The sequence below is a fragment of the Pocillopora verrucosa genome, chromosome 7, assembly GCF_036669915.1.
Source record: "Pocillopora verrucosa isolate sample1 chromosome 7, ASM3666991v2, whole genome shotgun sequence".
NCBI classification, from domain to species: domain Eukaryota; kingdom Metazoa; phylum Cnidaria; class Anthozoa; order Scleractinia; family Pocilloporidae; genus Pocillopora; species Pocillopora verrucosa.
The window spans coordinates 4,267,024-4,289,543 of NC_089318.1; the positions used below are offsets into that span (position 1 = coordinate 4,267,024).

The 22,520-nt window shown below is 38.6% G+C and overlaps 2 protein-coding genes across 3 annotated transcripts; both read left to right on the top strand.

Annotated features, from left to right (window-relative positions):
- The first annotated feature begins 317 nt into the window (after positions 1 to 317).
- LOC131789120 (calcium homeostasis modulator protein 5) lies at positions 318 to 2,546 on the top strand. Its single transcript, XM_059106193.2, has one exon. It carries the CDS (start codon positions 341 to 343, stop codon positions 1,310 to 1,312), a length of 972 nt encoding a protein of 323 aa, XP_058962176.2. The 5' UTR covers positions 318 to 340; the 3' UTR covers positions 1,313 to 2,546.
- A 660-nt stretch (positions 2,547 to 3,206) lies between these two features.
- Positions 3,207 to 19,090, top strand: LOC131789068 (poly [ADP-ribose] polymerase 1). 2 transcript variants are annotated; one of them, XM_066169861.1, is made up of 29 exons: positions 3,207 to 3,325; positions 3,489 to 3,509; positions 4,173 to 4,418; positions 5,039 to 5,362; positions 5,956 to 6,072; positions 6,156 to 6,238; positions 7,030 to 7,152; positions 7,278 to 7,385; positions 8,398 to 8,482; positions 8,598 to 8,685; positions 9,087 to 9,235; positions 9,633 to 9,705; positions 10,079 to 10,144; positions 11,018 to 11,150; positions 11,295 to 11,355; positions 12,063 to 12,123; positions 12,218 to 12,294; positions 12,429 to 12,554; positions 12,699 to 12,782; positions 13,283 to 13,405; positions 14,002 to 14,130; positions 14,736 to 14,834; positions 15,189 to 15,341; positions 15,460 to 15,496; positions 15,858 to 15,871; positions 16,460 to 16,536; positions 16,629 to 16,690; positions 17,617 to 17,734; positions 18,188 to 19,090. In XM_066169861.1, exons 1-29 carry the CDS (start codon positions 3,212 to 3,214, stop codon positions 18,264 to 18,266), a joined length of 3,030 nt encoding a protein of 1,009 aa, XP_066025958.1. In that variant the 5' UTR covers positions 3,207 to 3,211; the 3' UTR covers positions 18,267 to 19,090. The 2 variants fall into 2 exon arrangements, with proteins under 2 accessions (XP_066025958.1, XP_058962120.2); XM_059106137.2 differs by having other exon boundaries at positions 8,601 to 8,685.
- Positions 19,091 to 22,520: the final 3,430 nt, after the last annotated feature.

Consider the following 22,520-nt stretch of genomic DNA (forward strand, 5'->3'; position numbering starts at 1 on the left):
TTAAACCGCAAGCTATTGTTAGATGCCTAACCCGTGACTTCCAGTTTACGCGGTTCCGGTGCGATGTAAATCCAGAAACTCGATTGGCTGGGCTACACCTCTGATGTCACGACCATGATAGAAAACTCAAAGATCTCGTATTTTTCGACAGTGAAGACCATTTAGTTCAGTACACTAAGAGAGTTAATTCTCACTCACTTATTCTGAGATTTAAAATTATGTATAGAAACTCCCCGAAAAACTGTCTCTTGAGAGATGACGCGCATAAAATGTATAACATGCGCATGCACTCATTCCATTGTCACGCAATCATAACCTCTTGCCTGAGACATGTTACTTCATGTCACAACGCACACATTCGGTTATCATCATGGCGTTGAGTCGTTCGTTGTTCGAGGTTGTCCAACCTTATACAGACTGTATAGCTAAATCAGAAATGCCAGTGAAGACAACTGTCATCACGGGGCTTCTGTATGGCTTCAAAGCATTTCTTCAACAAATTGTCTTCAATTGTCCTCGGGATCACCACATCCTCTATGGTTGCCTTTTCATATGTGGTCCCGCTGTCGTTTTGTTTTGCCTCTCCATGTTAATATCTGAGTCCTTCTGGACCCTTGTCACTGGCTGCTTCCGTCTCCAATCGCGTAAGCGAAGACTGGTGTGGTGGAAATCGAGTAAAAGTGTGTATTTGTCGCTTCTCCCGCCGTGTATATGGTTCGTCTTCGCTTTCATGGAAGGCGATTTCTATGTCTGTTCAACTCTCGGACCCATTAAACCCGCTCTTGACCACGCCACTGATGAAAGCTCAAGAGAAAAGATTCAAGAGAAGTTTGCCCAAGCGAAGAGCTTATCGGCGATTATATCTTGGTGCATTCTGATAACGCTGGTAGTGACAGTGACAGTTTGTGTCACGCTTAGCAGAATTCTTGCGCAAGTCGACCCAAAACTTCAAGGCGAAATTGAATTTGACGAGATTGAAGCACAAGAGGCGGTGAACTTATGGAATGGTCGGTTACAAACCCTCGCCAAGGCTCAGGCTTTTGAAGTTATCAAGGAAGTCTCAAACACTTTCATTCACGACGAAGAACATTCTGATGTCTCGGAACAAGTTCGTCGAGGAGCAGAATATCTGAAAAGACTGTACCCCAGATATGGAGGAGTGGTTAAGGGACATTTCCGTAACGACAGTTGGAGACCGAGGGATGAGCGACTAAGAGAACTTCTTGATCGATCGCAATCCACCGAAATGCTAATAAATGCCGATAAGAAGTATATAAGGAGCTATGGTGTACGTTACACGACCAGCATATGAGCATGATTGAGTCACGCAATCCTTTGATCACGCGAATAACCTATCTACAAATGGCGGCTTAAAGTCCTGGGACACTTAACGCGATATAACAAAAGTCGAATCTTTCCCTACCCTCTTCCCCAAAAAATGTTGAATTCTAGGCACTTTGTAAACTTTATCAAGATGTGATAACTGTTTGCTTTACCAACATTGTTGGAAGGGGGAAGGGGGAAGGGGAGGGGAGAATCTGTGAAAAAGCATGAATTGGCCAAAGATGGTGTTTGTAATATCCTTGGTTAGAGGATATATTTTCAATAACCATCCCAAGGAGTTTTTACTTGCATTGTAGCTTCCTAGCTCACTTAATAGAAGTGACCATTTAGGAAGCTCAAGTTGAGACCTTATTAAACCCACAATTTTTTCAGGTTTATCATTCTACAATTTCTACAACTTCAGTATACCTGTGAGGATAACTTTGACATTTGTTATCACCCAAAGGTGAAACTAAGTTGAACAAATACTTCAGTTATTTTTGTATGATTAAAGGATTCTAGATACCAACAATTTGGCCAATAAGAAAAAATTTGAAAATAATTTTAAATATTGTTATTGGTTGTCAATTGCTTTAACTCTTGTGCCTCAGGCCCTATTTTCCAGTTTTATTTACTATTTTACGAGATTTTGGGGCATCATTAGGGGAATGTGGGTTTTCTGATAGCTTGGTAACTCTTCCACTCCCCAGATCTCATTAGTAATTCTCCTTACTGTATGCAGAGCAATTCTTATGATGTTTGTTTTAAGAATTTGGTAGTGGATCAACTAACACACCCTTAATTCATATTATTTTTTACTCTCACTACTTGTCTATTTCCCTCTATTCTACTGCATGCTGAATACAAGGAAAAGAGGCCCCTGCTAGCAGGGAACTTGTCTGCTTGATTCTGGATTGATATTGTGAGGAGAAATTCTTTCTTGGTCACTTAAAGGTTAAATCTGTGCTTCTAGTTAGCACAAGAAGTCAATTTGAAGAGCAATTAAACTTTTTGTGAATGCAATTCTGTTTATGCCTATGCAAGAACCCTTTCTGTTATATTTATTATTTTTCCCAATAAAAATGTGTAGAACAGGGAAATGTTTTTCTGATAAAGCAATATATTTTTAAATGAGGGACTTGGATGTTGTGGATTTGATATTTAATCTGATTAAATTTAGACTGCAACTTAACCTGAGGAAATTAAACACGAAATATCTGAAATGTTTTTGTAAATATCATGACTTTTGGTGCCTCTCAAGCCCTATGAGATATTTAAACAAGAATAAAAAAATCCCTAAGAATCAGATCAGAAGACCCTTCTCGTTTCTTAAAAATTAACAACCTCAACAAAGACAAAGCAATCTTGAATTAATTTTTTAAATATTTCGTCTGAAAGTGATTTTTCTTCAATACATATTATTGATTTAATATGTTAGCACTGCTCATGGTTCGAGCTTCCTAGAATTCAGCAACGTCAATTTTCATACATAACCTTGGCATTGCAAATTTCAGTACGATTCATCGGCGTCGTCGAATAGTTTTTTTAACGCACCTTTCGGCTGCGCAAAGCCTGACATCAAATCATCTCAATACGAGACCTATATTCCAGAATCACCACGTCCTTGACGAACCATGACGCAAAATGTTCTCGAATATTTGTCTCCCTATAACAAAGGGTAAGCTACATGTGACCAAGGGTCTTTATCGACGCGTGCACTACGAATTGAGACCTTCACACGGTTGCTCTAACACTTTACACGCGAATCACATTGTTTGGTTATAAAAGTGATCATGTGTTGTCTAAAGAATTGGCGCGAATATTCAACCAATCAGAAGTAAGAATGATACTGATCCAGTCTCCTTCCGTGTTTTAGACTCACACCAAAATGGCGGACGATCTGCCGTTCAAGGCTGAGTACGCGAAGTCGAACCGTTCTTCTTGCAAATCGTGCAAGGATAATATCTCAAAAGATAGCCTGAGGCTGGCGAAAATGGTCCAGGTAAGGAGAATTTTGAAGAATATTTTGTGTGATCTTGATGAAATAGAGCGATCTCATTCTCAAAAATGTGAAATCTACATGTCGACTCGTGTGCATAGCATATGGGTTGCGTCAAATTATTGAAAGGGTTTTGCTAACAAACTCTTTCCTCTCTGTTTTTCAGTCCCCACACTTTGATGGCAAGGTAAGAAATTCAGCTTTTCGAAAGCAGTAGCATACAATAATTTTTCAGTTATGTCTGTAGGTGAAAGGAATTACATAATTATTGTTGGAACATAAAGCGCTTTCTGAGAATCCAGTTTTCGGGAGTTGGGGGTAGTTATGATAGTGCTGAAATTGGCGAAACAAATTCTGATTTCAAAGGAGTAAGATTAAATTTCATGCACATTCCGTCAATATTTTGAGAGGCCAAGTATGATTTTATTAGTTTTTTTTTCATTGGTCATTGGTGTATCTCTTTAGCGCTTAGAAACTAAGAAAACATTTTGGAACCTTGAAAGGGTGGAATGGCCCACCATAAGTGTGGATTGATGAGAAATTAAGATCAAAAGTAATAATTGTGGCAGAAAATTTTACTGGTAGCACCTTGAAAGATCTAGAGCCTAGCCTGCACAATCATTTTTAGCTGTGTTCAACCAGTGGCACATCCAGGGGTAGGGTCAGGTGAAGGGGGGGGGGGGGGGTCTGCACTCTTACCATTATCTGACTGGTTAGGAAACATAAATATTCTTTTTTTCTGAATCAAAGTTTGAATCCCTTCCCCACCTTAAAAAGTTCCAGGATCCACCCTTGTTATTGCAAAATATCAATTAATGTAGATGGCATTTTATGGTCCTTTGAATCATAGATTCCCCATTGGTTTCACTACAACTGTTTCTTCAAGAAGATCAAAGCAAAAGCTTCCAGTGACATAAGTGGCTTTGATTCCTTAAGATGGGATGATCAAGAGAAGATCAGAGGCAAAATGGATGGGGGAGGAGAGGGTGGGGGTAAGGGAACTCAACCAGCTAACAGTGTTGCAGATGACCTTTTGGTAGAGTATGCTAAGTCTAGCCGTAGTAAATGCAAAAACTGCAAGGAACAGATTGACAAGGTAAGATTTGACCTGTGGTTTGATACATTTATTACAATGTTCCAACCGACTGGATGGGAGATCAAGATGGGAGAATCTTTCACCTGCTGAGTCTTGTCTCTGTGTTGGGATTTCGAGCCAGGCATTTTCCCCTTTGACTTGCCCGAACTAAGTCAATGAGTTTCTTATCATGTGACCACCAAGTCCATAAAAATTTGAAATTATGTTTGATACCAAATAGGGTGTGATTACATCACATAAAGGTTGTGCTCAGGACAGCTACAAAAAAGATTCCACAGAGAAAACTTTTCCTGGTTTTCTTTGAGTCAGAACAAGAAACGCACAGTTCACTGAAAGCATTACTTGAAACCATCTATTTTCGGTCTAGTTTAGAGTTGTCATTCTTGAAAATGCTGTTTTAACCCATTAATTCCCATGAGTGATTCAGACAGAATTTTTCCTTACAATATCAATACAATATCAAGTAAACAAGTGATGAAAATAAAGAAAAATGTCAATTAGGATATTATTAGTTGATTCACCAACACATTCTCCGAACTAACATTATAAGAATTGTATAACAGGCGGCAAAGAGAATTGCTAATAAGATCTTGGTTAATTAAACAGTCTCTTGTTCATAGGGAGAAGTTCGCCTTGCCAAGGTCAAGGAGCCGGATGCTGAATCAAGTGCTCCAGCTGGTGTTGCTATTCCCTGGTGGCATCATATTGATTGCTTTCTGGAAAACCGTGAATCTTTGGAGGTTGACTCTTCTGTGACAGCTGAGTCATTCTCTGGATTCACTAACTTGAAGAAGGAAGACAAAGACTTGTTGAAGAGCAAACTGGGAACAGTGAAATTGAAGAAGGCTGGGAAAGGGAACAAAAGAAAAGCACAAGCAGTGGATGAAACAGATGCTAAACGAACAAAGACAGCAGAGGAAGATGAATGTGAGAAAAAGTTGAAGGTCAGTCCTCCTTGGCCCATGGACCCTCAAGCTCAAACTAGTATTTCTCCCATCTGACTACTTCACATTTTGTTGTAAATTAGACAGGAGAATTTGGTGTTGTATGATGATTTCACACTTCAGCTGTCTTTTTTTCATCATCTGTCTGTTATTAACTTGCTGCAATTAGAAGGAGAAGTTACTCTACATGTCTGTCACATATTGGAGTTGAAGGTTTAAATGGATGAGTGGGCACACAAGATTTCCTTATGACTGAATTTTGTCAAACAAACTTTGTTTTTGGGAAAGTGTCTTAAATCTCACAGTTTGGCATTTAAAAGAAGAAGATGCAGAAACTTTTCCAGTTTTTCTGTAATTGAATTGTTTGTTTAAACTCCCATGAGTGACCAAGACTGAATTTCTCCTTACAATATCAATACAATATCAAGCAGACAAGTGATCAGAATAAAGAAAAATATTGATTATGAGATTATTAGTTGATCCAATAACAAATTCTCCAAACTAACATCACAAGAACTATGTGGCAGACAGTGAGGAGAATTATGAATGAGATTTTGGGAGTTAAAGGTCTAACTATGTTTTTCTTTCACCAGGAACAAAGCAAATTGGTATGGAAAATACGAGATGATTTGCAAAAGAACTGTTCCTTGCCAGAGCTGAGAGAAATGTTGGAAGACAATGGACTCAGTTCGCAAGGAGGGGAAAGCTCTGTAAGTTGACTGTATGCACATATGTCTTACATCAACAGACCCTTGTTATTTAGCTTTGTCTTCAAAATATTTTTTCTTTGTAGCTTCTTGACAGATGCGCTGACGGAATGACATTTGGAAGACTACTACCATGTGAGGAATGCAAAGGAGGTCAACTTGTGTACAGGTCTGTTATAAAAATACTCAAATATGATTTTTATCCACTATGTTATTATCAATGGCCATTATTGCTTCCATGCTAATATAACAGATTTTCATGAAAGGTCACAAAGTCTGTAATTTTTTCTGTAATTATCAATTAAAAGAAGTCTCCTACATACATAAAAATCCCTTGTTCTTGTGTACTGGTTGTGCTAAATCTCTGAGATGAATGTAAATTTGAATGAAAGTATTAACCCTTTACACCTTGACATCATAACCAGTATGCATATTCTCCTTACTGTTCTCTATACATTTCCTTGGTTCTAACAAGGAGAATTTGTAAAACCATTAAGAGCTTCATTAGTTTCTGATCATTTACTTTATTCTCATGACTTAAACATTTGATTCAAGGGATAGATTGTAAAGAGAAATTAGAACCTTGTCACTCTTAGGGATTAAAGGGTTAAATAATATTGATCTCCACCTAAAAAGTACAGTAGTGTTTTCTCTAAAGAAGTTTTTTTTTCTTTTCCTATTGTGTAGTTTGGGTGTCAAAAGAGGCTGGTGGGATAAAGCAGTCAATGAACACATTTATGGGAATTTGGGTGGTTTGTGTGATCCAGAACTAAATATCTTCTGATGTTAGATTTTAGAGGTTGGCTTTTTTGTTGTAATACACCAAACACATTTTTTGTCAGATGTAACAAATAAACTACTTTCAGTGATATATAAAATTTGTGCAATTTATTTCAAAAAACATCTCATGCCCCCATAACTTTTTTTGTTTACTTATTATGTTTCTATTTGTCTTTTTAGGACAGAAGGATATTGTTGTACAGGAAATTTAACTGGCTGGACCAAATGCACCTTTGTAACAAAACAACCCAAGCGGGAAAAGTGGAATGTTTCAAAAGAATTAAAGGAAGAATCAGACTTTTTGTGAGTGCAATGATTTTTGTTTCAATAACTTTAATTCATTATTGAGTGGAACTTTTATGGGAACACAAGTGTGTTACATTTACCTTCAGAGGTAAATTCTAACTCTTCAATTGATTGTTTTGTAGGAAAAACTTCAAATGCAAGAAGAGAGAAAGGATCTTTCCTAAAGTGCCCACTGCTCCTGCTGTTACACCATCCAAAGCAGTAATCAAATCAGAGTTGTCTCCTTCAATGTGAGTCTCTTGGGGCCCATTTCTCAAACTTCCCAGTAACTTATCTGGCCCAAAGCCATATTTCAAGATCAAATTTAAAGAATAGAGATTCAGGTTATAGCACTCTAACCTGTCCATCTTGTTTCTTGAGCTTTCACTTTTGAAACCCCTATCTTGAATAAAAACATAGGAGCTTTACAGGCCTGTAAGTTACAAGGACCTTTGAGGAACTGGCCTAGGTCTTAGCAACCCTTTTCATTGTTACTTTAATTCACAACATTTTGTCACTCAGCTTTTGTATCACTGTGCTCAAAAATTCTCAAAGGATCCAGGTGTGAGTCAAGATTTGTGCATCCTAATGAATTTAGCATGGCTTTATCCAGGGGTTTAAAAAAACCCGGTAAACAGCAGTCTATTGCTGCCTGTAACACCTCTCACCAACATATGCAAGCACTGGCTCTTGTGTTTGGGTTTCATCTTATGGCACAGCTGCCTATTGCACTATCGGCAGCCACTTGTGGAAAAAGTCATTGAGACCCCTGCCAATCCAGTGAATATCAATCTCCCACATCCCTAACAGGTCACTGTCCTACTTTGTTTATCCTTTCATTTCGAAGATTTTCTTTCTCACCATTCTGTTCTTCTGTGTCCCCCTCCCCCCCCCCCCTCATCTTGGAGGTTGGAGATTCTGTAGCTTTACTGTCAGTGCACTGTACTTGGGGTGAATAGGTGTGGTTCCTAAACCCCAGCTGGATCATTGCATCGTGGGCTTGGGCAAGATGCCTTACTTTCACAGTACCTCTCTCTCTCCACTCTCCAGGAGTGGAAGAGGGTATGAGAGAACTGACAAAATGCTGGGGGTAATGATTATTGTAGAAAGTGGTGGGGTTTATCATCTTGGGATAAGCATCTAGCAGTTATCAGCCAGCTAGTGTAGAACCAATGACTTAGCCTTATACTGAAGGTCAATTAACTTGATAGCTGATTTCAAGGGTAAATCAATTGATACTGGTGCCATTTTATTATATTGCAGGGCTTCTCCACTTTCTGCAGCAGCATCTGATAAACCACTTTCCAATATGAAATTTGTTTTAATTGGCAGACTTCAACAAAGCAAGGTACATGATAAGTGTCTAACTGTTTTATTTCTGATGTCACTTGGTTCACACTCGAGGTCTAGAGGTACATGTATGTATTAATGCACTGACAATTATTTGTAACACACTTTTTTAGGAGAAAATCACTAAGATAGTACAGGACCTAGGAGGATCAGTGGTGGAGAAGGTTAATGCCCTTTCGGATTGCTGTATTAGCACTCAAGGTAAAAAATTACAGTGCTGAAAATTTGACTCTGCGATGTTACTGGCATCATTTCATTACTAAGAAGACATTTTCAAGGTCAGCAAGATAGTTATTCTCTAGAGGCACAATTTTGCTAGCAGGGTGCAACTTGAAGGTGTAACCTGCAAGAATGCTCTCACTCATTATCAGTAATTCAGCAAGCACATTCCTCTGCTGGAAGGAAGATTTCAGACAAGTTAAGGAGAAGTTTGCTGGAGGTCTGGCACTATAGTGCTAGACCCCTAGCAGACCAACTCACCTTGATCAAGACCTCATATTTCCCACAGGTGAACAAATACTTGACAGTGCAGAAGTGTTAACTATGAGGTACTACAAGCAGGCTATTGAAGGCTTTGATGTATGCAATCTGTGTTCTTGCAGCTGAGGTAGACAAGAAAAGTAAAAAGATGAAAGATGCTGAGAAGTATAATGTGCCAGTTGTCGGTGAAAAATATTTGGATGCTGTCAAAAAGGGAGGGGCTAAGCTGATGATCACACAACACAGTATTGTACCATGGGGAGATAAAAAGGTTTGCTGTTGTCTAAAATTGATCTCATGGTAATATTAGTTTGTCATTTATCTTAAACTAGTTTGTTAAATCTGCCTTGCTAAAACTAGTAAATTTTTAGGAAATCAATGGCTGGCATAAAGGTTTTTGTTCTGCTTTTAATTTCACCTTTTAAAATTGTGTTCTTAAGCTATGGTTCATATTTTTTCTAGTTTTATATTTTCTTCTTTAATTTTCTTTCCACCACAAAAACCAATACTGCAAATTCCAATTGGTACCTGGAATGGTGAACTAAGAGCCACAACATGGAGGCATCGCTATTGAAATCCTCTTTATCAATTCATTTATTTATTTGAACCATTTATTTATTTTTTTTATCTATGTCTCCATCTTATTCCTCATCTGATTTGTTTTCTAGGGTAAAAGTATGGTTGATGGTTCTCCTCCTCCATCAGAAGCCAAATCAAAGATAAAGAAAAGTGCTTCAGAAGGTGATGATCATTTTACAAATTTTCACTGTTAGTGCAACTGTGCAACAGTGCAACTACAACATTTTCTGAATAATGCAAGATAAAGCTTGAATCGATTCTCTTTAAGGCTTAGAGTAATTTATTATTTGGGTTAGATTAGAGCAGTCGTCACCTTAAATTACCGATCTGTGTGGTTGTTTGTAATTGGTGTGAGACAACTTGGTTCTGACGACTTGAAAGCACGCCTCAAAGTCATTATAACGTTCGCACATGCGCTGACGTTTTACCACTGTGTATAATTCCCCACATCTTTACAACACCATAGCTCGATTTCAACCAGGGCTTCATTTGATATCGCCTGTCATTTTGAATTTTTTTAACTAAAATTCATCAGGTGGTGGTGCTGCCAAGAAGATGAAGGTTGCCGTCAAAGGTGGAGCAGCAGTTGACCCAGAGTCAGGTAATCAGCATCACTCCCTCTCATCATCATCATCATCTCTGGCGTCTCTCTAAAGCTGATCTTTCGAACGTCCTTTTCCCAGGGGTTGCGTGAAATTGTTCCCCACTTATCTCTGGCTCGGACCATCTCCTTTCACTCCACTAAAGACATTCCGGGCCACACCCTCGTGTCAAGCTTACCACCTTCCCTCCTTCCAGACTTGGTTCCCCTCCCCCCTCTTCCGCCTCAGATCCTAGTATCAATTCTCCTTCCATGTTAGATCAATAAATCATCCCCTTGTAAATATTTTTCTTTATTCTCACCACTCTATTCTCGGCAAATGTACGGGAGTGGTAAGGAGAAATTACGTGTGGGTCAATCTTGGGAGTGTGAGGGTGGAAGCTTAATTTGGACATAAGTTCTTGAAATTAATTAACTTTTGGATATTCGTAACACCTAGTTTTCCTGCCTCCGTGTAAGTATCATAATGTGGTCCCTGTAACATTCCGTGTATTTACACTGAATTTCAAGTAAGGAGTACTTTGCTGCTGTGTAGCTTTTATAAACTTTACATGCGGTCCTTGTCATAACAAATTTTGACAATATACCTGTGTACAACAATTTCCGAATCACCGACAATTCACTCCCGATGAAGTGACCTCGAGTTCAAGATGATGAGAATTGCGGATCAATATCAGTATCTGGGCAACTGCCCACTTACCCCTCCCCTAAACCAACAACAGTCAATTGAAAACAAGTTAGGGTGAATGTAGGGTTAGGGGAGGGGTAGGTGGGCCGTTGCCCAGATACTGATACTGATCCAGAATTGTAAGGTATTCCGAGTTCAAGTTGCTTGAAATACGTCGTGGAAATGTTTTGATTTCTGTGTTTCAGAGATGGAGGATACGTGCCATGTGCTAGAGGAGAAAGGAAACATTTACAGTGCCACCCTCGGCTTAGTGGACATTGTCAGAGGAACAAACTCTTACTACAAATTGCAAATTTTACAAGCTGATAACGGAAAAGCGTATGTATATCTCATTTATTTTATTGTTTAGATTGGCTAGTTAATTTTCATTTTGACGTCATTTGTGGTCTGTCACTGAACAGACGCACACCAAAATGGATTCTATTCGTTAAACGTGCTTTCTTATCTCTTTGAATGTTACAGTTGTCATATTTTTCGATCATGGGGAAGAGTTGGAACAACTATCGGGGGAAACAAATTAGAGGTACTTTTGTAACTATTAAGAAGCCAAACCCTAAAGAAATATGTGTAACATTTGTCACTAGTCTGGAGTGAAGATGCTGTCTTCCGCGAGGCTTTTGTTACGTTCGAGCCCTTCCATGAAGTATGGGCACCAGGAAACACAAGGAGTTCGCCACTAAGCGTCTGAACTCTTTGAATTTTCCTAACGACAAAACATGTTTCTTCTCAGAAAAAATCGCGCTGTGAGTCAGGCAAATATCTTGCTAGAACTTGCATATTCTTGAGTAAATTCAGTAACTTACAGGCCACTTTAAGATCGTTAACTTTCAAGTTGGGTTTTTTTTCTTTTACAAGATGAAGTCGATTCCCTTACAAATCGAAAGACGCTCTGCTCCTAGACTAAGCGCAAAAAGACATCCTAGATTTTTTTGCGGTATGATTCTGAAACAAGCGGGTTGCAGAACTTCTCAGCAATCCAGTCAATATGCTGTGTCCAAACAATTCTATCACAACTTTTTTTTTATTCCACCTTGTTTCTCGGTCTGTTTGATTCCTAACATACAAATTCTTCATTATTATTCTCCGTATCCCAAAGAAATCTCACTGAATGAATATAAAAAAAATTAGAGTAACAATTTCAAAATCTTGAGAACAGTGAATGTCGCAAGCCAACCAAATTTACTGATGTTGTTTCTTCCACTGAAAATGGAAACTATTTGTGTTTTTTAGCGTTGCGGATCGCCAAGGTCAGCCATCGAAAAATTCATGGAACTCTATGCTGAAAAAACAGGTATACTTCTCATTCAACTTTTCTCCGCATGTCTACATATTGAAATATTAACATGAAAAATTGCTCTGCTGTGTTGTCTCTGTGTAACCTGCAGGAAACAGTTGGCTGAATAGAAAGAATTTTGTCAAACACCCAAATAAGTTCTACCCATTGGAAATTGACTATGGACAGGTACGTGTATAAACCGTTACCCAGAGAGATTTGGCTACGAGATTAGTATGTGTGTAGTGGGCGCAAATACGTATTGATACAGTTATGGTAGAACTTTTTTAAGGTTTGTGTACTTATTTATCCTTTTTGTACAGGATGACGAAGAGTTAAAGACAACCATTGCAGCCGGAAGTAAATCCTTGCTACCTATGCCTGTCCAAGAACTTATTAAAATGATATTCGATGTGGAATCCATGAAGAAGACGCTGGTAGAGTTCGAAGTGAGTCAGAATTTTAACTGTAGTAAGAATTCTTATTTTTTTTACTTTGGGACTGCTGTGAGCACCAAGATGAACTAAGACGAATGCTTTGAAAGCAGTGAGAAATATATAGAACATGGACGTGTTCTTTTATCTTTCTTTCAGATCGATTTGAAGAAAATGCCATTGGGAAAACTAACAAGACGACAAATTGAAAGTGCGTATTCTGTTCTGGGAGAGGCGCAGAAAGTAAGTGATATATTCTCTTGTGTTTTTGTGAACGTGTACACCATCAATAACTGAATAATTGCCGCTGATAGAGCCTAGATGCAAAGGCGCAGATTGACTTGAAAAATGAAAGAAAACATTCAAGTTCACCGTTTACAATCCACTGAAATCTACTAAAACCTTGAAATTATCATTCAGTTTCTGTTTAGTCTCACTTCAAGAGAATTTGCCTTCCTTAGACAGTAACTTTCCTCAGGCTTTCAAGTTTTCCTTCCATTAAAGGCAATTTCAACGTCTACAACACAACTCAAATCATTATGATGTGGCTCACTTTCAGTTGCTCACAACTTCAATGTTTGAATTTTGCCTTTTGACGTTTAGGATGACATCTCTTGTGTTTGAAAAGTTTGAGCGACATTTGACGATTAAGCTTGTTCTTCTCCAGTGCAAATTACAGCATGTTGCTTTCAATGGAGTATTTGGTTTTGCTTACTAACAATCTTTTGATTATCTCGTGCCAGTTAATTTCAGACGGAGGTAGCAGCAATTCTCTTCTGGATGCGTCAAATAGATTCTATACCCTGATCCCGCACGACTTTGGTATGAAGAAACCCCCTCTCTTGGACAACTTGGAACTAATTCAGGTAAAATTGGGTGCGCATGTTAGAGATTTTCCTTCCACCCTGGGGAATGACAGAAATGTCTCAACCTGTGTGAGAAGATGAACCAAGCACTTTTTAACAGAGTAGTTTAACACATTCTTGGAGAATGCCCAAAGCCGTAGCTTTTTCATATTTACTCTCTTTAACTCGCTGTTTTTTCAAAAGCCCTTGTTGCAAGGAATTAAAGAGGTAACTTGTGAGATGGCATCGATTGGGGGAAGGGTGTTAATAAATTTTGCTTTTGCCTCGTGCACTGATGATTTTGAGAAGGGACACAATTTCTCTACAGAATTATAAAGTGTCGCTTGAGGCACCATTCTCGACTGACTAATACCACCGCGGTAAAAAAAGTCAGCTCCTCCGAATCAGTCTTGTAACATCCCACTGTTAAAAAATCTCAACTTGACTCTGATAATAACTTCCGATCAGATGTTCGAAACCTCAGTAACTATTCCCGCAAGGAGTCCTTTTCAGGACCACACTCACCTGGACGATTTGAACGTTTTAGCGAATGGCAAAACTGTGTTCCAGTTTCCCTCATGTTAGCTCTGACTGTTGTTTCTTTTATTTTGCTGAAGGCTAAAGTGGGAATGTTAGATAACTTACTCGATATTGAGGTGGCTTACAGTCTGTTGAAGAGTGGTGATGAGGACTTGGCCAAGGATCCTTTGGACGTCAATTATGAAAAATTAAAAACTGATTTGGAGGTGAAAAAGTTATTTCAAATATCATTAATGTATTTTTGAGCAATCACACCGCGCTGTGACCTTTGGGTTCTCTTCTCAGTACTGATGTCACATGTGGTTAAGTTTATTCAAGCTGTTGTTTCTCGTTTTTGCTGCGAGGTTTATCCGGGTTTCACGGATTTCGGCCATCCCCCAAACCAACACCCTAACCAGCACCTTGAGCATGATTTTCGTTACTCTTAAACTCAAGGTATTCAGTTCTTGGCTTTGTGTAGATAAGCAAATTACAATTCCTCACTTGCCATTCATTGTTAGTCCGTATGGGGGGTTAATTTGGGCGATCGATGACGATGAAGTCAGTGCAGCTGCTAACACGTGTAGCGGAGGTCAATATTTTCCGTCCCAATCCCTCGGCAGCTCCGCCAAGAAAAACGCTCCAAAGAGTTCTCTAAATCGCGGACTTCACAGGCTAATTGTAACGCCGGTTTGAGGAGGGCTGCAAATTAGTCGCTTTACATTAGGTAATTCTGTCATGCAGCAAAACTATATTCATTTGATCTGTTCCCCGAGTCGCCTTATTTTAAAGGGTTAATCGAAATGTTTGGCTTTTTGTTATTCTTTTTCAGGTTCTATCTAAAGATGGTAAGGAGTTTTCTTTGATTGACGAGTACGTCAAAAATACTCATGCTGAGACACACCAACAGTACGAACTTGAAATACTTGAGGTAAGATAATGTTCACTTCGTTTTAATTGCATTTTTCATGCGCTATAGTTAAAAACCGACTATACATATAGTACATTTGTTTGTTGTTTCGTTTATTTAAAGAGCTCGTAATTGTTCGAAACCACCTTTAATAAGTGTCAAAGAAAAGGAGAAGAAACAGGTTAAATTAAAAGGCGCTCCTTCACAAAGCGACGTGAGGATAATCCAGTTTACGGATTGCTACTGACAAAATTCAACGGGTTGAATTTTTCTAGATATGCAAATCGTGTTAAAATCTCTCAAGCTTGGCGTTCAAGGAAAAATGTTGAATTTTGAAGTGAAATATAAGCTAGAAAATTTGTTTTTTTCCATCAGGTTTTCAAGGTAAATCGTCATGGCGAGAAGGAACGATTCCAGCCTTTCAAGGAACTACACAATCGCCGCTTGTTGTGGCACGGGTCTCGCAACACAAACTACGCTGGCATTTTATCTCAAGGGCTCAGGATCGCTCCACCTGAGGCCCCAGTGGTGAGTTTCTTGTGGGTTCCATTTGCCCCTCAGGTGGCTTAAAATTTGAGAAATGTTGAGATTGGTTTTTCAACTGAGATCTTGGTAATAATTTGTCATATTTTCTCGACGTTTTCAGACAGGTTATATGTTTGGGAAAGGCGTTTACTTTGCTGGTATGTCTCAAACTAGTTATCGTGTTATCTGCGTTATGTTTTTTTTTTTAAATAGGTTGTTTTGATAGATGCTGGGAGAGTTTGCTTTATCTTTTGGCCTTGACGAATAAGAAAACAGTTATGACTACGAGACAGAATTTCAAAATTTTTAGAAAAACCGCATAATTTTTATTTATGGAGAATTTCTTGTAGCTGCAGGATCTCAATTTGTCTGTTTCTGTTTCTTTTTAGGTTTTTTTTCGTGGTCACGTTTATTTTCTTTTTTTCTTTTTAATGTAAGCACGTAGCATAGTTAGTATACAACTGTTTCAAGGTATCACAAAGTAACAAAGTCTTTTCCGGTTCTTTCTTTTGTTGACAGATATGGTGTCCAAGGTAAGTGCATTTGTGAGAAAGAATTATGACTAATTATTTACACATTTATTTCTCGTTAATTGACGTTTCAAAATCGATCACCGTAAACCACAAATCGCTCAAACTCAAACTAATAGTTTCTGGGGTATGTCCGTTTACCACGCAGCAAGCGGGAATGTATGGATTCCTTCAGAAACTGTCGAGATGATTATGGATAAAAAATTCCAGTTACTAGTTGGTCGGAAAAACAGCAGCTTTATAATTCGTTCTATTTCAAAGCGTTCAGTTGAATAAGATTGATCAAAGAACTGCCATGCCCTTTGGTAAAGACCTAGAGAGGTAGAGACGCATAGACCTGTACGTATCGTTAACTAATTAACTCTGTCTTCTTTTGAAAGAAAAACTGTCTGGTTTTTAAAGCGTGGAAATCAGTTTTTCGGTTCTACGAGGGTGAAACACACTCACCGTGTTTCGATTTCAGCGCATTAAGTCATGCAAGTATCATAGATTGTACTAGAAGGTGCATGGTAGAGTGAAATAAGATATTCGCGAGTTCTACTTTCGGCTCTTGACGTTATATTTGTATTGTTGCTTTCTTACTTTCTCCAGTCAGCAAACTACTGTCGAACCACGCCCTCTGACAACATTGGCCTAATGATGCTGTGCGAGGTTGCTTTAGGAAATATGTAAGTTTCCAATAATACTAACGGTATTGAGAAATGTAGAGAAAAGAATCTAAGTATTTTGTTGAAGTAAAACATTGTCTTCTCACCCACAGGCACGAATTAACCGGGGCAAGCTACATATCAAAACCTCCCAAAGGGAAGCACAGCGTTAAAGGTTCGTGAAATCCACCGACACATTTGCCCCGAACAGTTTTTGTTCTTCTTTTTTTTTTTCTTTTTTTTATCACAAACAAGTAGGACATTTTCCGCCTACTAGCTTCATGAATACAAAACGTTTAGCTGCATGCCCATTCGTTGAAACGCAACGTCTACTTTGTCGAACTCCATTCTTGTTCTTAACGGAGCCTTTATCTTGTGCTTATCGTAAGTTTTGCGTGGAACGGGTGGCATCGTTTCTCGGGCTGCTTGCCAGCCCATAGCAATGGTTGTTTGTTTTTCCGCGCCGGACTCTGTGTGCATTTTACTTGTTTAGCACCTGTTGCATCTTTTCCCGCGCTTTACTTCACTTACCTCCTTTTAGCTCGAAACTGGTTGCGTCTTTTTCACCGGTTTAAGCTCCTTGCATCTTTTCCGGCGCTTGGCGCCGGTTGCGTCTTTTCCCACGCTGGACAATACTTGCATCATTTTCCGCGCTCAATGGCGTTCTGTCTTTTCCCGCGCCAGACCCGACTTGCATCCTTTCCCGGGCTTGACGCCGGTTCAGTCTTTCCCGTGTTTTACCCAAGTTGCATTCTTTATCGCTCTTTGTCCAGTTCCTTTTTTTCCGCGCTTGAACCAGCTTGCATCCTCTTTCGCGGTTGACGCTGGTTCTGTTTTTTCCCCGCGCTTAAACTAACTTGCATCCTCTTACGCGGTTGACGCCGGCTGCGTCTTTTCCCGCTCTTAACGTTGCATGCATCTTATTCCGCGCTTGACACTGATCGAGAAGTTTGTACCAGTTACAATTGCGGTGGACCAGTTTAAGTTCGACGTTCTCTTTCTTCTGGCCAAACGGGATAATACAGGCTTCTGGTGGAGAAATAGATCCTTCCTAAGTCGTTGAAACGTTCACCGCAGAAAACAGGAACATTTTATTTTCAGGCTGCGGTAAGACTGGACCAGACCCTTCTGCGGACGTCACCTTAGAGGATGGCACGATTGTTCCTGTTGGCAAAGGATGTAACACAAATTTTAACGACTCCAGCCTCCTCTACAATGAGTATCCTTTTATCTTCAAGGTAAAAATTGGAATTAGAGCTATTTGGATTGAGTGGCGCAAAGCCAAAAACAAAATAAAAAGAGACTGACCCAGTCGCGTTTGGTTTTCGTTTTGCATGTGATTGATTGAGAGGATGGTACGAGTTATATGGACCAATCACTGAGCGAAATAGGAAAAAACAGTGCAATCCACGTTTACATTCTACATTCAATTGCTCATGGTTGCCACAGGTTAGGTAAAAGTCAGGGAAAAATAAAATTTTTGAAGGTCAGGAAAATTCAGGGAATTTCACTTCGAGTCAGAGAAAATTGACACAATTCAAAGAAATCAGGGAAAATTGAAATGTCAAGCAAATTTCAAGTCTTTCATCATGTCTTGAGCCTCTTCATAAAGAAAGATGGTGATACTTTCCTTTCTATGATGTCCATGTTACGATCCTTAACCTGATGTCAGGTATATCGTGTACGATGTTGGTCAAATTAATATCAAATATCTGCTCAAGTTAGACTTCAAGTACAAATACGGATGGTGAATTTAATGTGTTGGTTTACCCTGCCTCCAATATAAGGGAAAAGATTTAAGAAAATGCTTAAAATTACTAAACTTGTTTTAAATGAATTAGATGAAGTTAGTTAAGTTACTGTTCAAGTGTTACACTAGAGCTTGTTAGTTATTGGTAAGGTAAGTGTTTCTTAACCCTGCAACTCCCAGAAGTGACCAAACTTTAAGTTCTCCATATGATATCAATACATTATCCAGCAAACAGGTAATGAGAATACTCTAAGTTATCAGAGAGAGGTTGTTATCTTTATCTAACAACAAATTCTCACAACTTATTTGCAAGGAAATGTGAAGTAGCTCGAGGGGAGAATCAACAATTAGATCTTGGGAACTGAAGAGTTAACCCTTTAACTCCCATGAGTGACCAAGACACAATTTCTCTTTACAATATCAGTACAGTATCAAGCAGACAAGTGATGAGAATAAAGAAAATAGAAATTTAGGAATAGAAGTTGATCCAATACCACATTCTCCAAACCAACATCACTAAAACTGTATGGCAAACAGTAAGGAGAATTACTAATGAGATCTAGGGAGTGAAAGGGTTAACAAATTGCCATCAACGGTCATGCGTTAGGTTTCATTAGAGGGAATTGGGATTCGTATGGTAAATTGTTGCTGTTTTTAGTGTTTTGCTTTTGTCTTTTTTTTATGAAAGACGTCTTTGTCTTGGGCTACCTAAATTTATTTACATAAGATTCCTCGAGAGAGGAGTTAAGAAAGAGGGAACAGGCGTCTTCACAAAAGCACACGATTCCTCAAAATAAAAGGCAAAAAATGCTGCCTCTTGTTATCGTTTGCTGTTGCGTGTTTGAAATTTTTTTTTTTTTCACATCTGACTTCCTTATCTCTGGTTATCGCGAATGGCATCAGCAACTGGGAAACTAGCCCAAATTTCCATCGAAAGCGAAAATTTCCCCAAACTGAAAACCCGTGGAGAACAATGATGCAAATCGGGGTCATTGAAAAAAGAGAGGATCTTAGCGACAGACAGGCGATTGACTATAGAACCGAAAAACTGCAATGACTGAAGCTATGTCCAAAAAGAGAAGACTGAAAATAGCGCGGTTGAAAAAAGCATTTGTGGAATGAGTGAAAACCGATCATAAATAAAATGATCAAAACTGGCAAGCCGTAACACTCAAAGCCCTCCTCGTCATAAAGTTGAAAACAACACACCTTCAGGGTTAGTTATCTTACCCCATTGGTTACTTAGCCCTTTACCTCCTATGAGTGACCAAGACAGAATTTCTCCTTACAATATTAATACAATATCAAGCAGACAAGTGATGAGAATAAAGAAAAATATCAATTAGGGGATTATAAGATGATCCAATACCAAATTCTCCAAACTAACATCACAAGAATTGTATGGCAGACAGAAAAGAGAATTACTAATGAGATTTTGGGAGTTATGGGCTCATACACATTGGAACAACCCTATCTACGATGATTTGAAGTTCACTTAAACTTCATTCTTTTACTGGTAATGTTATTGAAAAGATGAACTTGATTTCTAAGGGGCTGGTGACTGTTGAACAAAGCAAGTCATCTGGCTAATAACAGCGAATGAAACTTCAATAATCCAATCAGATTGAATAAAGCTACATTACACTTCGTGCGGAAACACTGTAATTTAAAACGTGACATGTAAACCTCAAGTTATGCTTGGCCTTGTAAGATTTCCAAATGAAGGTCTTTGCTGGCGTGAATGTCCTATTTGTTCAATATTTAGTGGTTCTGGTTTTCAGCGGCCATTGGAGATTGAATAATAGGACTTATTAGCTTGATTGTTTGAAACAGAAATAACTGAAGACTTGGACCTGAACAGGTGCAAATTAAGGGCAGCCGGTTACTCCGCTCTACATCACATTGCCGGGAAGACGAGCATCAGCAGAGATCTAATTTCTCTCCCTAGTGGTCGCGCAAGTGTCATTAGAGGCATTATCTGTTTCCTGTGTCTAACAAATTTCGAAAATACCATCTTTACGCGTCGATTTCTCAAGATGGTTCCGATTAGTTCTCATGCCCCCTGCAACAGAAACAGTAAGGACCAATCGGATTTTAATCCATTTTCTTACGATGTCAATCTTCATTTAATAGTGAAATTCAGGATCAGCTGACGATTTGAGACTTCTACCCCGGCGAGAATTTTCTGGCTCAGTCCTCTATCGTGACAGCACGGGGTGATCATGTGTTCTTTTTATTTCAACGACGCGCCAACCTGCGGGCAATCAGAGCATGACAGGAAAGGTTGACTGTTCCCCCGATCTCTTCCGCATGCTTCTTTATTTTCTTCCCCAAATGCTCCTGGGTTAATTAATGGTTTGTTTTGTTTTGTTTGTGTTTGTGGGTTTTTGGCCAGTCCGCGCTTCGACAATTTTCTTCAGGTTCTTCTGTTTTCGTAACTAACACTCCAAATTTAAATTTGACTTTAGAAGACGTGCCAATGGTCATGCTACTATAAATTTATTTCATCATCTAAAAACCATTGCTTAAACAGGAAGCTAAGAAGTAAATGAATTGGTTCTTAGTTTTTAAAGACAGCCCGTGACAATACATGTTTTCTTTGCAAAGGAGTATTGCTCTATACTTTTAGTATCTTTAGGCACTTCAAAAATTCTTGAAGCCGCCGAATTTATCTAGTTAATAAAATTATTTCTTAAAAACATTCTTGTTTGGAGATGTTTATAAAAAAAAGTTTGAATAATGTTGTTTTAGGCCGACCAAACTAACCAGCGGGAGCTCAAAGCACTCACATTTTTTGTTGTAAATTATTAGTGGCGTTGGAAACTGATGCTCTGATTAGTTTATGTCATGGTTTAAGCAACTGGAGTGAGTAAAGCATGTTTTGTGATTTAGTGTGATTTTATGGCAGGAAAAAAAATTCTTATTATTACTGTTATCTTGAAAAGAGCTGACGCCAGTTAAATTAATCATGTAGATAGACTTCGTGTATATATATATATATGCCATTAAAGATTCTCCGATGAAAGGTTTTACAGCACTTACGAGAAAATAGAACAGGTCTTTTTTGACTTTGTGAGAATCATTATAATTACAACTATATTCCTTGTCAAAGGGATTTTAATTGGTAAGATATGAATCAATGTAATTAAATTCATCAATATTCGTTTCGGCTCTGTCGGTTAACGAGGGAAAGTTGAATACAGTTAACAGCTGTGTAGAAATCAGATAAAGACAACAAGTATTTAAAATTTCGCTTTTAAAACATCGACGTTCAAACAGTACGTTCTGAAAATCTAGATCTGTTAAACGCATAACTTTGCTATTTTAAGAAACTCCACTGATACAAATAACTTTGATTATATTTATTCAAATTTCCTCCAAATAATCGAATTTACATTTTCATCCAAGCGATTTTTTTACTTTGCTTACAACTAATGCCTTGTTCAAAGGCCTTTTAAAAAGCCTCTCTCTCAGTTCCGGTAGCCTTTATTCCAATGTGATCCACAAAGATCTGATTTCCATGAATCCTATTTGTATTTGTGGCGTGAAAAATGAATAAATAAAGTGCTTCAAAGATAATAGATCTCTCTGTGTAGCCATTTCCACCCTTTTTCTTTACTAATTCATCTGCCACTTCAGGTGGCAATCCCTTCTTAACACACCTTGTTTACTCTTCGTGTCGTAAAACATTTGAACCCAACACGTGTTTGTCTTGCACTTGACAGGCCAGCCCGAAAATGAATTGACCTGTAGCAAGTTTTCTCAGATCGCTAAGAGAATTCCGCGCCGAAATTCACTTAATTCTAATACCAAAACTATTTACTTTTTTAGTACTCGTCAAATATTTATTCAAGGAGAGCGGTTAGATGGAAATGGGAGGGGGTTAGGATTAGTTATGGGCCGCACAAGTGAAACCCAAGCAATCTTTTTTAATCACAAATCACTGTTCCTGACACTGTCAATAGAGGCTCGTCTACCCACATTTACCGTGTCAACAACCACAGGATTTTAAGGTAGATTCGTTACCTCGACTTGGAATTTGAGAGCCGTGACAAATCATTCTAGGAATCCAAGTATTTATTTCATTTTAGAGGTGCTTGTTTGCTTTTTTATATTTCTTGACATTTGTGTTGAGTTTTCACTTACGCTCACCGCCTTTGCAATCGAACAATTAAAAGCATTCTGGGTTCGCATCTTCCACTTCACAACTTTAGCAGAACAATTATGCACTAAAATAACTTTTGTCATTTAAATG